Source organism: Bison bison, unplaced genomic scaffold (assembly GCF_000754665.1).
Source record: "Bison bison bison isolate TAMUID 2011002044 unplaced genomic scaffold, Bison_UMD1.0 scf7180017860396, whole genome shotgun sequence".
Taxonomy (NCBI): domain Eukaryota; kingdom Metazoa; phylum Chordata; class Mammalia; order Artiodactyla; family Bovidae; genus Bison; species Bison bison.
In genome coordinates this window covers 8,204-24,007 of record NW_011490968.1, presented here as the reverse complement: position 1 = coordinate 24,007, position 15,804 = coordinate 8,204, and the positions used below count along the sequence as shown (strand labels likewise).

The window sequence follows — 15,804 nt, the reverse complement described above, 5'->3', positions numbered from 1 at the left end:
GAACAATACTCTATGTGTGACTAAATTTTAAACATAAAATTTAAATATATATATATATAAATATATATATATATATATTTATTGGGAAGTATTGTGAAAGAGCAACCACTAAAATTTTTCCAAACAGAAAAATATATTATATGTATTACAAACTCTATGGTGGAGGTAAAATAAAAATTTGAGTTTGAGGAGAAAAAGGACTAACATAAAAATATGTGAATGGAATGTTAAAGAATATGTTCATGCATATTTAACTTCATAATGTCTGCTATCAAAATATGCATTTAGTTTACATTTGTTATTTTAAACTGTGATATAACAATTTATTTTTAACTTGATATATTTATGAAAGTGAAGCATTAGTCTCTCAGTTATGCCCAACTCTTTGTGAACCCATAGACTGTAGCAGCCTGCCAGGCTCCTCTGTTCATGGAATTCTTCAGTCAAGAATCCTGGAGTGGGTTGCCATTCCCTTCTCCAGGGGATCTTCCAACCCAGGGATCAAATCTGGGTCTCTGGGATGCAGGCAGATTCTTTATCATCTGAGTCATGAGAGAAGCCTCAGTATATTTACAATATATCCAAAATGTGCATTCAACAACTATGTAAATCTATGATAAAATTTTAGGTTTTAACCTGAAAATGCCTAAAAGGATACCTAATTTTTTCCTATTAATTATTTTACATAGAGAATGTAAAAATTTGGTAGCCACTATTTTAAACAGACCAAGCATTTCAAAAAGTTCACTGTTTAAAGGTGACCCTAATGACATGAATGAGCTCAGGAAGAATAGCATACAGTGAAAAAAAATATTTCCCTTGCATTTGTAAGCCCTAAAGTGTGAGAGGCTGAGATCTGAGGCCAGTTACTGATCAAGCAGCACAGGCCTATCAATCCACCATACACAGACCTCTATTATTTAGGAGGTGTGAAGATGTACTCTCTGATTTGACCAAAGGTTTCCAGGAAACCATAGACAACCACAGGCAGAAGCAAGAAGTGCCAACTAGAACTCTGCTGACAGTAAAAGAGAAGAGGTGGAGCAGAAGGAAAGATACAAGCACACCTACTTCAGGTCATGGTGAGGATAGGAGGAGAAGGGAATGTAAATATCCAGACACCAGAAAAACAGGACCCAAAGCTCTATCACAACAGAATTCTGTTGGTGTTTCTGTTGGGATTTTTCAGATCTGAAACCTGGTGTGTAAGGTTGTTCATATTTTACTTGATACCTAAGTTGAGGCCATTTACGCAGCTGTTCTTCATCCTCAGAATCTCCTGGCATATAAAATTTTGGTAGCCGCTATTCTAAACAGACTGAATAGTCTGAGAGTAGACACCACTGGATAGTAAGCTGTGGGGAAGAGTCTGATTCCGTATATAACACGAAGGAAGTTGTTTTATATGTAGTTTTACCATAAATTTACTGTTTAAACAAGGATACTTTTGAGAGGAAAAGGGATTGCTATTAATAATGATGCTGAGAAAAATAAGTGTAAATCACGACTATCTGGGACAACCCAAAAAGTATACTTATCTTGCTCAAAGTCATGTTACTAGGATGGTCTTTTATTGGGAGCAGATTTTTAATATCTCTCTGACCCATCAAAACAAGAACTTGTTATATTTCAATTCAAATATCATTAAGTCTCAAGCCTCTACAGGTAACTTCCTATTTGTCAGACTGTTTGGTGTGAGCCTTGAGAAAAACAGGCAAAGGGCATTCAAGATCTCAAGTTGATCATAACTGTCAGAGATGGCATATGCATGGGCACATACAGACACACCTCTGTTGGTAACTTGTGAGATGGCAAGGGGTCAAGGTAACTCCTATGATCCAGATTCAAGCCCGAGGCAATGTTTGGAATTTCTCACTCCTATTCTTCCCCAGAAATCCTGGTGTGGAGCTTTGCCCACAGAAGAAACACCACCAGAGTTTATGGACTGATTCAAAGTCCCTCCCCCCTTGAAATGACTCAAAGTAATTCTCTCTTGCAGGAAAGCACGGTGACAATTCCCTGTTGGATTGGTTTGGTCTTGACACTGTAGATGATGGGATTGAGCACAGGAGGGACAAAGAGGTAGATGCTGGACATGAGCGTATGGGCCAGAGGTGAGGCATGCTTGGCAGTACGATGCATCACAGACACACCAATCATAGGCACATAGTACACAAGTACCGCACAGATGTGTGACACACATGTATTGAGGGCCTTCCACCATCCCTCCCCAGAAGCAATGCCCAGTACTGTGTAAATAATCAGCATATAGGAGACCACAATCAGCAGTGAGTCCAGTCCAAAAGTGGCCAAGACAATGGCCAAACCCAGGATGCTATTGAGCTTAGTGTCAGCACAAGGCAGCTGGATCAGATCTGAGTGGAGGCAGTAAGAGTGGGAGAGGATGTTAGTGTGGCAATAGGGCAGTAACCTCAAGAGGACTGGAAGAGGAGCCATGAGTGTCACACTCTTCAGTGTAATGACCAGACCCAAAGAGACAATACGGGGCAGGGTGAGGATGGCTGTGTAGCGCAGTGGATTGTAGATGGCTACAAAGCGGTCATAACTCATAGCCAGCAGGACCCCTGACTCCATGCAGGAGAAGGTGTGGATGAAGAACATCTGGGCAAGGCAGCCGTCAAAGTCAATCTGGAAGGCATCAAACCAAAGAATGCCCATGACAGTAGGCAGTGTGGACACAGAGACACCCACCTCAGTGGCAGCCAACATGGAGAGAAACAGGTACATGGGCTCATGTAAGGCAGGATCTGCTTGCACTGCTGCCATGATTAGGCTGTTGCCCACAATAGCTACAATGTACATGGTGAAGAAGGGGATGGACAGCCAGCCATGCTGGGCCTCCAACCCTGGAATACCAGTCAGGAAGACAGATAGGAGGTCAAGACTTTCATTGCTCTCAGCTTTCATGTCATCAACAGCAGTGATCAGTCTTTACCTGCCACTTGAAAAAAAAAAAAAATCAGTTAACTCCCACCCATGAAGCCTTCTGCCTTAGCAGCCTACCTCAAAGTGTGAAGAAGAGAGAAATGGAAAGACATGGAGGAAATTGGAGTCATCTACATTATTCCTTGTAAAAATATTCTCACCTGCTATTCCCCTGACAGCCAGATCCCTAAAATCTTATGCCTAAAAGAGATATTTGAGACTACCCAATCTTATGAAAGATAGCATCATTTAAAAATTGAGAAGCACTGGAATAAATCAGAAATGGGTCAAAATCAATACTCAATCAGTTAATACATGATTTAACTTGTAAATATAATAATATTCTCTTACTTAGATATAAGAAATAACAAAAAAAAATAGCTTCATATGTTCAGTGTTTCAGAGCTCTGCAAATGGATTCTCACAGACCTCAGTTTGGAGCCCAATTTACAGTTTACACGCAGTGTGACCTTGAACAGGTAGCTTAACCTTTCGAAGCCTCTGTGTTTCTATATCTAAAACAGAAAAATAAAATAGATCTATTACATATGGACATTGTAAAGGTAAACATGATATCGTATGGTATGTATGTATGGACAGACCTCATTTGTCACAAAGAGTAAAAACGAAGGCTTATAAACACTAGCCCTGACCCAAGGCATGGAGGAACATGAGTGATGGCAAAGAGTAACAACAGCACCCAGGAGCGCACAGCTTCAGGGAAATAATTCAGTCTTTGTGTGCTAGAAAGGATAACCAGATGGACAACTGTTTCTCTACCAAGCTGCCTCATTTCAGTCCCATAACAACCATGTTAAGTGACTGTCCTTAAGGCATTAAGTGGCTAAATTGGGACTAAAATCTAGTTCTTTCAACTGGAAGTCCTGTGGTCCTTCCTAATGAAAAAATATTTTATACATACCCAGCTGCCAGCCTTCTGAAATTGCAGCCACTTAAGGAAGAAGAATGTAGAGATATTGGGAAGTTGAGCATCTTCACCTTCACAGGCAGAGCAAAATAGAGAATGGCAGACAGATTTATTTTTCCTGCCTCCTAAGCAGACTAGGAGTTTGCTTGATCTTCCTCTTCCTTGTTTTTGAACTCCCACTGCCATTCATGCTGCTGCTACTGCTAAGTCGCTTCAGTCGTGTCCAACTCTATGTGACCCCATAGACGGCAGCCCACCAGGCTCCCCTGTCCTTGGGATTCTCCAGGCAAGAATACTGGAGTGGGTTGCCATTTCCTTCTCCAATGCATGAAAGTGAAAAGTGAGAGTGAAGTCGCTCAGTAGTGTCCAACTCTTAGCGACCCCATGGACTGCAGCCTACCAGGCTCCTCCGTCCATGGGACTTTCCAGGCAAGAACACTGGAATGGCTTGCCATTTCCTTCTCCAATGCATGAAAGTGAAAAGTGAAAGTGAAGTCGCTCAATCATGTCTGACCCTTAGCGACCCCATGGACTGCAGCCTACCAGGCTCCTCCATCCATGGGATTTTCCAGGCAAAAGTACTAGAGTGGGGTGCTGCTATAGTCAACACCTTTATTGTATCTGCAGCTTTTCCTATTACTACTTGAGTGGAAATAATAGCCTCATCTATGACTTTAAAACATTTTATACATACTCTTTGTTTTATGAGAAGTGCCTTTACACCTCTGTTCTCCCTTGGAATCTTAGGTAAACTTGTGTCTGGTTCCTTCTTGCCTCCCGCTGCTTCATGTTTCCAGCACAAAGACATGCTCAAGAATTCATGAATTAATAAAAACATGAGCACATTGTTCAGGGTCATAACTGAAGTACATTCAGTTCTGGGTTCCATTCTCTAGATCAAAGTTAAACCAATGGGACACACACAGAGACAGAGGGGACCAAGTCATATATAAAGAGCATTGAAGGAACCAGCGATGCTTTTTCTCTGAGAGGAAGAGACTGTAGCCGAGATGGACAGGGATGGGTGTAAGAGGTAGTGCGTGACAGATGGAGATGAAGTTGACAATTTAGGATCCAGGTGAGGAAGATTTTTCTGAGTCAAAGCTACTAGATGAGACAATAAGTTTTTGTCAGTGAACATATTCAAGCAACAGTTGCCACAATTGTGTAACCATCGATGGAAATACTGGGGGGAGAATTCCAGCAGCTGCTGAACTGGGATTAAAGGCACTTTCAAGTCTCCTTCTGCCCTTGGGCCTGATGTTCCAGGAGGTCAAAATCTCTCCTGGTCTGTGATGCTGACAATATAATGACTTCGGTTCTGTGTGGAACAGAACAGAGGCAAGCTCTCAGCCCCTGTCACGGGATTGCCATGTGTCCTTCACTGATAGAGCCGTCTCTGTAGCCTTATCTGAAAGCGGTGTCCTGGAGGACACCTGGTGCTGGAAGGTTTATTACTCTTTGTTTTTTCTTTTTTAAGAAAATATACATGAAACTAAGATTTTGGAATTTTTTTAAAATTTTTTTCCATTGAAAGGGTTTTACATTTTGACCAAGTGGGATCCATTCCTGGAATTTGAGAATGGGTCAACAGACAAAATTCAATCAATCTGATATGTCATCTTAATAGAATGAAGGAAAGCAACCAAGATCATCTCAATTGATCCAACAAAAGAATCTGACAAAATGGAATTTTATTTTTATTTGTCTTAAACCCTTCCATCATAAGCCAAACAAATGATAGCAAATACACAAGCACACACTTGCATGGACAGAAATTCACTCAAAGACACAGAGACTTGAGAGAGGCTGAGGGAACCACACAGGGACACAGAGAGAATTACAGACCGAAATATACTTCTTGTGCTCATACAAATAGATTTCAGACTCACCTGAAAGAGCTCAATGAACGGAGAGTTGGCTTGAAAGACAAAGAACCTGAGCTCACAGTGTTTCCAGAATGAACCTCAAGTAGGTACTAGCCTCAAACAGGTAAACTTTATGTCTCTGAATATGAGTTCCTAGGCACCAAGGCCTCTGGGGTCTCAGTTTGCCTGAATGTGATACTGTGTTGGTAAAGGGGGAAGAAAAGGAGGATTAAATGTCACTTGGGAACAGAAGGAGGAAAAAAAAAAAAACTATCTCTGGAGACGCTGCCCTCTCTCCAAGAGAAAATAAAATTCCAACTGCTTCCTTGCAATGAAGAGAATTTTCCTCCAAGCTCCATAGCAGCATTCTTCCTATCCCAATTATCCAGTCTCAAAATCAGAACTCTCAGCACAGAACTCAAGAGTTAAAATCCCCAAATTTGGGGCTTAAAATCCACATTTTAGGCAGAACCTAAAGCTTTACCCTCTAAACCACCAGGGAAGCCCTAAATAGTATACAATTGTCGTGTGTGTGTTCAGGCATGTCTGACTGTTTGTGACCCTTTGGACTGTAGTGCACCCAGATTCCTTTGTAATGGGATTTTTCAGACAAGAATACTGGAGTTGCCATTTCCTTCTCCAGGTGATCTTCCCAATCAAGGGGTCAAAGTAATGTCTCCTGCACTGCAGGTGGATTCTTTACCATTGAGCCTTGGGGGAAGCTACATGGTGTCTCAGAGAGTAAAGAATCTGCCTGCAATGTGCGAGACTTGGGTTCAATCCCTGGGTTGGAAAGACTCCCTGGAGAAGGGAATGGCAATCCACTCTAGCATGCTTGCCTTGGAGAATTCCATGGACAGAGGAGCCTGGTAGACTGCAGTCCATGAGGTCTCAAAGAGTCCACAAGGACTGAGCATGTAACACTTTCACTTTGGGGGCTTCCCAAGTGGTACTAGTGGTAAAGAACCTGCCTGCCAATTTAGGAGACATAAGAGACATGGGTTCGATCCCTGGGTTAGAAAGATCCCCTGGAGAAGGAAACAGAAACCTGCTGCAATATTCTTGCCTGAAAAATTCCATGGACAGAGGAACCTAGTGAGCTACAGTTCATGAGGCCACAAAGAACTGGACAGGACTGAGAACACCCATTTAAAGCATAGACCCAATGGGTAAACTCCGGAACTCAGAGCCAAGAAAACAGACCTTGAAGTGCAGAGCTATTCCCAAGATTTAACCAACAGATCATATGACCATGGCTACCTCCATCCACTTATAACTGGTATTTCCTGCTCAATTCCCACTCTCATCACCTCCAATCCAACCCTCTACCAAGTTCTACAAGACTGAGATCTCCTCCAGGAGAGACATCCCCACTGAAAGACTACTGAGTACAAAGTCACACAGATGTGAGTTTGAGCTCTAACTGTGCTATCTACTAGCTCCATAATTTCATGAAACTAGTATTCCTTCAAACTGGTACCTGATTTGTTAAAAAAAAAAAAAAAAAAAAAGATCCTGTCTATAAGCGATTCAAATAAAAACAAGAAAGTGATCTTCAAAAATGTGATTGTACTACATGTGGTAATTATACTCATTAGAAGTTCTGCTAAAGGTTCTAATTTCAGATACTCCAAATAGTTCATTTTTCCAAATAACTGATCTTCCCATTAAGTATTTCATTTTACCTCCTCCTTGTTTCAGTTTCAGACAGAGTAAAGATGTACTGAGGGAAGGAATGGTTGGAGATCTCTCTATTTTTTCTATCAAGTCATGGGATGGTTAAGGGATGGAAACAAAATATGGACATAGAAGAAATTTTTCCTTCTCCATGTGGAATTTTGATGTATCTTAGATAAGCAGTTTGAAAACTCTTTCTGCTTTCCATCACTGTAGAATCCACTAGGTAAAAGTTAATGGGTTAGGAATGAGAAGATATAATTAAAGAGAATGTATAAAACAGTCTTATGAATAAGGTCATAGAATTATGGAGAATAGAGAGACCTACAATGGTGCCTCAGGTTGAGCATAATAAGTTCCTCGTGAGGAGAATCTAGGCTTTGAGAAGACCCAGAGGGAAGTGTCTCTTAACTATGTCGTTAGAGGCAGCATAATTGGGAATAAGCATCATCTTTTATATAGTCTTTCATTTATTTAACTAGTCATTTGGTTGTTGATTTAATTCACATGCATTGGGCATATCAAACACTGTGCTAGGTGGAAGGTTTTAGGTTTGACTATCATTTCATTATCTCTTTTTCAACTTTTGAAAAGTCTTCTTTCGAGACTTAGTGTCTGCCCCTATTTTATGAGAAAAGAAGTCAGGGAAAATAGTATTTGTTCATTCCAAGAGTGATAATGCCAAACATAATGTTTGTGCAAATCCCAACAAAAGGAATCTATTACAAGTTAGGGCTTCCCTGGTGGCTCAGATGGTAAAGAGTCTGCTTGCAATGCAGGAAAAACAGGTCTGACCCCTGGGTTGGGAAGATCCCCTGCAGGAGGGCATAGCAATCCACTCCAGTATTCTTGCCTTTAGAATCCCATGGACAGAGAAGCTTGGTGGGCTACAGTCCATGAGGTCTCACAGAGTTGGACTTGACTGAGTGACTATCACTTTCACTTTCGTTTATGGAAAAATTATGAAGCACTTTGCCCCACAGAGCTTAAATAGGGAAATAAATTTGTCTTATGGTGTTTAAATCAAAATTTTTTTCAATGGAGCAAAGAAAAGATAAGCACAATGCAGGTACATGTTTGGTGCAGAAAAATACAACCACATTAAGAATTTCTCATTTTAGAAAAGCAATATACACTTCAGAAGGACATTAATGGAGTTTGTAGAAAACAAAAAAGTCTCAAAAGAGGTCTTGATCAGGAGACTTGTATGCATGGAACACTCACCCCAAGAACTCTTGCAAGATTCTGTATCTCAGTGTGACACCCAACTGATTATTTTCCCCTCTATATTGTATTTACTTAGAGGGTAGCCTTCTAGTTGGATTTTACCTGAATTTAGGATTTTAGGTTAGTTGAGATCTTAGCAGGTGGAAATTGGGAGAAAAGACAGAAATCTAGTGATGAGGCAGGATCCTGAGTGCTAGTGAAGAGGCTGGAGATTGTTCATCCCATTTAAGTCATTTCTGTGCTCCATGTGCGCCACCCTGTGGAGATAAGAGGCTATAAGTCAGTATATCCCTTTACCACCAACACCTTACACCTAGTTGTCAGGCACTCAATTTCTTCCAGCTTTAAAAATCGCCTGCAAGCTTAGGCTTCCCAGGTGGCGCGTTGATAAAGAATCCACCTGCTGATGTAGGAGATGCAAGAGACCCAGGCTCGATCCCTGGGTATGGAAGATCCTTGGAGCAGGAAATGGTTCGCACTTCATTACTCTTGTCTGGAGAGGCTACAGCCCATGGGGTCACAAAGAATCCGGTCCGACTGAGCGCACACACACACAATCTTAAGCAGTCTCTCAGGATCGATCTTGTTTCCAGAGCTTCTTAGTGTGAAACCTCCCCTTTGTCTAAACAAAGCTGTTTGCAATTTTCCCAAATAGTCTAAGCCAATATTCTAGTTTAAAGGTTTTCTACCTGTAATATATATCAGATTTGCTTGGAGAACTTATTAAAAATACATATTGCTGGACCTCACCACCTAAGAGTTTCTGATCAGGATATCTAAGGAAAGGCTGAGAATTTGTATGCCTAACAATTTCCCAAACAATGCTGATGACACTAGTCTGGGAATCACACTTTGAGAACTAGTTTTTCAGACTCTTATTATTCATGATCTTTGTTATTTTTGTTGCACATTAGATACCCATAACCTTAGAGGGGTTAAAAAATAGAAATACTATGTCTCTCAACCTTTAATCACCCCAAGGTCTTATTAAAAGCAATTTGAGTTCAGTAGGTCTTGTTCAGGGTCTAAGATTCTGTTTTATTAACAAACCACCAGATATAATAATTCTGTTGTTCACTGGACCACACTTGGAGTAGTAAAGGTCTAAATACGCTTGCCTAAATATTTTTTTCTCAAGCAGTTTGTTATGCACAGATCATTACTTTCCTGTCTTTCTGCCACCCTGACCAACTACCATATCCCTTCTCTTCCTTCATAGTCTACCTTACAAACATAGAAAAAAAATTTTATTCCCACAAACCAATGGGCCCTTTCTCCCCCATGTGTGCTAAGTTGTTTTAGTTGTGTTCAAATATGTGTGACCCTATGGACTGTTGCCCACCAGGCTTCTCTGTCCATGGGGTTCTCCAGACAAGAATATTGGAGTGGATTGTCATACCCTCCTCCAGGAGATCTTTCTAACCTAGAGATCAAACCCACATCTCCTTCACTGGTGGGAAGGTTCTTTATCACTAGTGCCACATGGAAAGTGCCCTTTTCCACCCAACGAAGCACCAAACTTCCACTGAATTTTGTCTTAAGTGTATCATTTCCTCACTCTTGGTAGTAGTAGAATTGTGTTCAAGGATAATTGCACTGTGGAGCTTCCATGTCAAATATTTTTCAGGGCATCTTTATTTTTATGTTTTTCCCTTGATACATCGATCTCTTAAGAATATGTCTTATTCATCATTATAACATTGCTAGCAACTAGCGCAAAGTTTTTCATACAGTAAGTGTTCAATACATATGTCATTTTATTGAGTCCTATGTTCTTTTATTAGTTCCATATTCACAGCTATCAAGATCCTGGTTCTTTTCCTTGTTTTAACATTCCTAAATTCAGAAAAAGTCCCAGTCCTTCCTCCAAAATGGTTCTCGCAGGGTCTGCAGCATTCCTCAGCCCCAAGACTTACAGAAGACTTGACGGATCCCTCTGCGTATCTCCTTTGTCTTCACACTGTAGATGATGGGGTTGAGCATTGGGAGTATAAACAGGTAGACATTTGACATCATGACATGAACAACAAGTGGGGCACTTTTCCAGAAGCGGTGGATCATGGAGACAGCGATTATAGGCACATAAAAAGCCAGTACTGCACAGATGTGGGACATGCAGGTGTTGAGAGCTTTGAACCGCTGGTCCCGGGATGCAATTGCCAGCACGGCTTTCAGGATCAATGTATAAGAAAGCAGGATAAACGTTGAGTCTATGCCATAGGTAAAAATAACCACAAAGAGCCCATAGATGTTATTAACATGGATATCTCCACATGCCACTTTCATGAGATCTGGATGGAGGCAGTACGAGTGATGTAAAACATTGCCTTTGCAGAAGGGCAATCGTTTCACCAGAAAGGGGAAAGGGAAGAGAGTGGTGAAACTTTTGGCAACGATGCCTAGGCCCATAGCCAAGATGCGGTTGTTGGTGAGCACAGTTGCATAGCGTAGTGGGTCACAAATAGCCACAAAACGATCAAAGCTCATGGCCAGCAGTATGCCTGATTCCATGAAAGAGAAAGTATGAATGAAGAACATCTGAACCAAGCAGGCATCAAAGTCAACATGACGATAGTTGAAGCAGAAGGTAGCAAGCACGGTGGGAAGTGTAGAGAAGGACACACCCAGATCATTGAGAGAAAGCATAGACAGGAAGTAGTACATGGGCTGGTGGAGAGTAGGCTCTCGAATCACCAAAGCAAGGATGGTGAGGTTGCCTATGATGGAAATCAGGTAGAGGATGCAGAAAACCAGAGCAACCCAGGCTTGACCTGTCTGTATCCCAGGGATGCCTGTTAGCTGGAGTGTGGCTGGCTGGAAGGGGGTGCCATTGAGGCCTAACATGGCAGGCAGATGTAAGAACACAGATGGGGAATGTGCCCAAGAGGGTGTGTGGGAATGTTCTTCACTCTTTTTCAGACATCCTGTCTCCAACACAAAAGGTCAGAGATTGAAAGTGTTGGCTTCTGGTCCTACTTCCTCCGTTAGACTATGAGCTCTTTGAGGATAACAACTGAGTTCTACTCTGACTCACCAGAGCCCAGTTCCCTCTCAACGACCATGTTATAAACTCCATGAAGGTATGATGAACAAGTGAGCAAGAGCAAGGTGACAGGACGGGAGATTATATGAGAAAGTTTCCTAATTCTCACTTAAAACTCCAGTATTCCTTCACTTCACCATCTCACCCTAGAAAAGATATTCTGGAAATTTTGAGAAAAAATTAGGAATTAAGATGTACAGGGAAAAGGAAACACTGTCCTTGTCTCTGGGAAACCTTTTGTAGGTGGCAAAGATGAAACCTCTACAGCTAGAAAATTACAGCTTCGATAACTTTACTCAGACTTTACGTCAACCTCCTTGTCACTTTGAAGTCTTAAATTCTACTTTTTTTTTTTTTTGCTTCTGACCATAGCCTTCCACCTACCAATAATCTTATCTTCTCACCCCATGATCTTGCTTTCAAAGTTTTAACCATTCTTTCACCTTCTTCTCTTTATCTATTAGCTCTTCCTTCCTCACTGCTTTCCTGACCTACCCTCCCTCTAGGACTGGTATCTTTATCTTCTCTTTGCCTCTCTTTCACATTCACACAATACACTGTAACCACTGATAAATTCTATAATCAAATTGGGTGTGCAGCTAGATAAAGTCAAAGAAGCAAGTGCTTTATTGGGGAAGAAAGAGGAGACAGAGTGAGATTATTTACCACTACCAAAAACTTTAACTTGCTCTCAGCTAGCCCTTGTTTTCTGAGAAAAAGATGTCTCTTTCCCAAGCCCAGGCCCTCCACCTTTAGGATTATGTTTCTTGCCATGTCACTCAGAGACCTCTTCCATTAGTCTGTTGTACTGTATCTTCAACCTCTCACTTTCTATCTCTTTCCCATCAACCAATAAGCACATACAAGATTATCCCGTCATAGAAACATAACTTTCCTTCTCTAGCTTCCATGCTGTTATTCTTTCTCAATTCATAGTCAAACTTCTTGAGACCCTGTCTCTCTAGATGCCAAGGAAGGGGAGCTTGTTTGTATGTCTGTTTTTCTAATCCATTCTGAGATCCCCAGATTCAAGGATTTGATCTTAAAGACTGCCTTATCAGTGCTTGATATACTGTATTGTGGCTTCCACACTGCACCTTCCCAATTGAAACTAATTTCTGTGTGGTTATTAGTGACCTCTTTGTCACCAAATCTAGTGAAAACATTCTCTTTCTTAATCTATTTGACTTTCCTATGAGAGTTAACATTGTTGGTAACTCATCCTTTTAGAACTGCCTTCTTACTTCAGAAGCATTTCCCTAATTTTCCTCCTTTCTTGGCATTTTCATCTCTACCTTCTTTATTGATTCCTCTTTCTCTGTCTTTGTCCTTTTCCAGCCTAACTCCTGGAAAAGAAATCAATAGTCAGAATAGTAAAAATTAAGAAACCATGCATAAAGGACTTCTTTCCAGTTTTTATCCAAAATATCTCTGTAACTATATTTCTCTGGAACAGATAGCTCAAAATTAAAGGTTCACTCTGTAAAGAGTAGAACAGTGGTTTCCAGGTGTCTGTGGCAGTGTTGGAGGAAAGATGCGTGATGCTAATAAAAAGGTGCAGACTTCCAGCTATAAAATGCATGTTGACTATAATTAATAATTCTGTAATAGGCATACTTAGGATTCCCTTGTAGCTCAGGCATAAAAGGATACTTCTGCAATGCAAGAGACAGGAGTTTGATCCCTGGGTCTGGAAGATCCCCCACTTCAGTATTCTTGACTGGGAAATCCCATGGACAGAGGAGCCTGGTGGGCTACAGTCCATGGGGTCACAAGAGTCAGACATGACTTAGTGACAAAACCATTACTACAAATATACATACTAAAGCCTTTAAAAAAGTAGATCTTAAATATTATCACCACATTAAAAAAACTGGTAATTATGTAAGGAAATAGAGGTGCTAACTAACTTCATTATGGTGATCATTTTGCAATACATTTGCTTAACAAATCCTCACATTGTGTTAAGTTTACATATGTTATATGTCAGTAATAGTTCAATAAAGCTAGAAAATCTATATTTAAAATTAAAAAATAAGATAAAACTGCTTTGAAATTTAGAAATGGTTAAGTCCCATATTTCTTTGACTTTTCTCGTTTCCATCATCTTCTTATCCCTCTTAATAAAATCAGTAAAAGTAGACGGTGACTAGAGGATGGAGATGCCCTGATATCAGTAATAATCATGAAAGTACATGGACCATAAGACGGAATTATATTCATTTGGTTTCCCTCCTTTTCAACTGAGAATTCAAAGTGAAAGTGAAGTCGCTCAGTCGTGTCCGACTCTTTGCAACCCCATGGACTGTAGCCCACAAGGTTCCTCTGTCCATGGGATTCTCCAGGCAAGAATACTGGAGTGGGTTGCCAGGAAACCTTTAATAAATAGGATTTCTTTTTCTTACTTCTCCTGTAAACTTTTCTCTTCCTCCTCACCTAGGTTTAAAAGTTGATGTCTCTAAAAAATCATCTTAGATACAACCTCTCTTGTATCTACTTTTTTATCATCTTCATTCCAAGATTATTTCTAGATCTTGGGGAAATGGAAAAACTCTTAGAGGATCAACAAACATGAAGGACTCTTCACAAGACAGGTTTACCCCACTGTCCTTAATCCCTGGTGTGCAAATTTATGTAGTCCAGAAGGGCATATTTCACAATGTTTCAGATTTCCCTCACTATGGAAGGTAACTTTGAAAATGTCTCCCCCAAGGAAAACATGATCTGTCACCACCCAGTAGCAAATTTTTCTTTGCTTTGACCAAAGAGGTGTCAGTTAAGTCTTGATAAATATAACTAATCTAGGCATAAATATAAAAAAAAATAAACAGGTATAAGCACTGTACTTCTTTTGCACAGCATATATATGAGCATGTATACTTATACACAGTCACATAAAGGTACCAATGAATACACTCCTGTGCACATGTATACACCCAGGTAGTCATAGGCACTACCTCACACCATACAGATAGAAACTATTGCATAGTCCCTTGCTCAAATAACACTAGCACAATCACAGAATTTGATATTACATGGTATGTTGCAGATATCCTCCCATGTTTATACTCACCTGAAGGTATACATATAAGTATACATGTGCACACACAGTGCTATAAGTGCATTAAAAGACTCACAGTAATATCCTAATCAATTATGTTCCCATGGCATACTCAATAATGAAAATCCAGCTAAAACTGAAGACTTCATTGTTCAATGACTTCAGTTCATTTGGCTCTTGATTTTCACCAGCTGCACACCCAAGAGTTAGGTATAGGACACAATAATTCAAATTGCAGGGGAAAAAATATGGATACCATCAACATAAAATCTAGATTTGATGAATCGGTCCCTTAATCTAAACATGTGTGGTTTGATACTAGGATTTTCATTCAGATGGCAACCTGGCATCAGGGTTTGTAATCACGGGCTTTGGAAGAGAAGCTAGTTATCTAATGTCTAGAAAGTATGAGGGTCTGAGTCTGCCTGGAGTCACAGTAAGAGTGTTAAAATTTGGGATAAGTTCTCAATAAGGATACCTGATGAGCAATCTGAAGGAGGTGGCACTCACTAGATAGCAGAAAACTCTTCCCTCTAACTGGAGGCAGTAGTCTGTGGATCCCACAGGCTGAGCAGCATCAGCCCAGTCTTCTGTGACTCATAAATATATCAAACCACTAAGCTTGTTTGTTTGTGATGGGAGGAGGGAAAGTGAAAATAATTGGGAGGGTGGTGTCAATGAGTAATGGATTGGCCATAGGAGGACTGCTCCCAGGAGAAGCTTCTCAGCCTCAGCAGCGCTAATGTCTCTATCAACATCCACTACTATGTTATCGTTTACTATGTTAATCCTTCCTTGGCCAAGGATTGCACACTTACTTATGCATACAAAGATGCATCATAGACATTCTGAGACCCTTCCTCCCCACAGATACACCCTTAGGCACATTCAGCCATTTATTTACTAACATTTTCATTGCCTCTTTTAGGTCCATATATATACACCCTTATGGCAGAACAAAAAGCCTCTTGATGAAAGTGAAAGAGGAGAGTGAAAAAGTTGGCTTAAAGCTCAACATTCAGAAAACGAAGATCATGGCATCTGGTCTCATCAC

General features: G+C 40.6%; 2 protein-coding genes across 2 annotated transcripts; both read right to left on the bottom strand.

The window, feature by feature from the left end:
• Positions 1-1,977: 1,977 nt before the first annotated feature.
• Positions 1,978-2,928, bottom strand: LOC104982726 (olfactory receptor 51I2-like). Its single transcript, XM_010832141.1, has one exon. It carries the CDS (start codon positions 2,926-2,928, stop codon positions 1,978-1,980), a length of 951 nt encoding a protein of 316 aa, XP_010830443.1.
• A 7,617-nt stretch (positions 2,929-10,545) lies between these two features.
• LOC104982715 (olfactory receptor 51I1) lies at positions 10,546-11,490 on the bottom strand. Its single transcript, XM_010832139.1, has one exon. The coding sequence runs from the start codon at positions 11,488-11,490 to the stop codon at positions 10,546-10,548; it is 945 nt and encodes a 314-aa protein (XP_010830441.1).
• Positions 11,491-15,804: the final 4,314 nt, after the last annotated feature.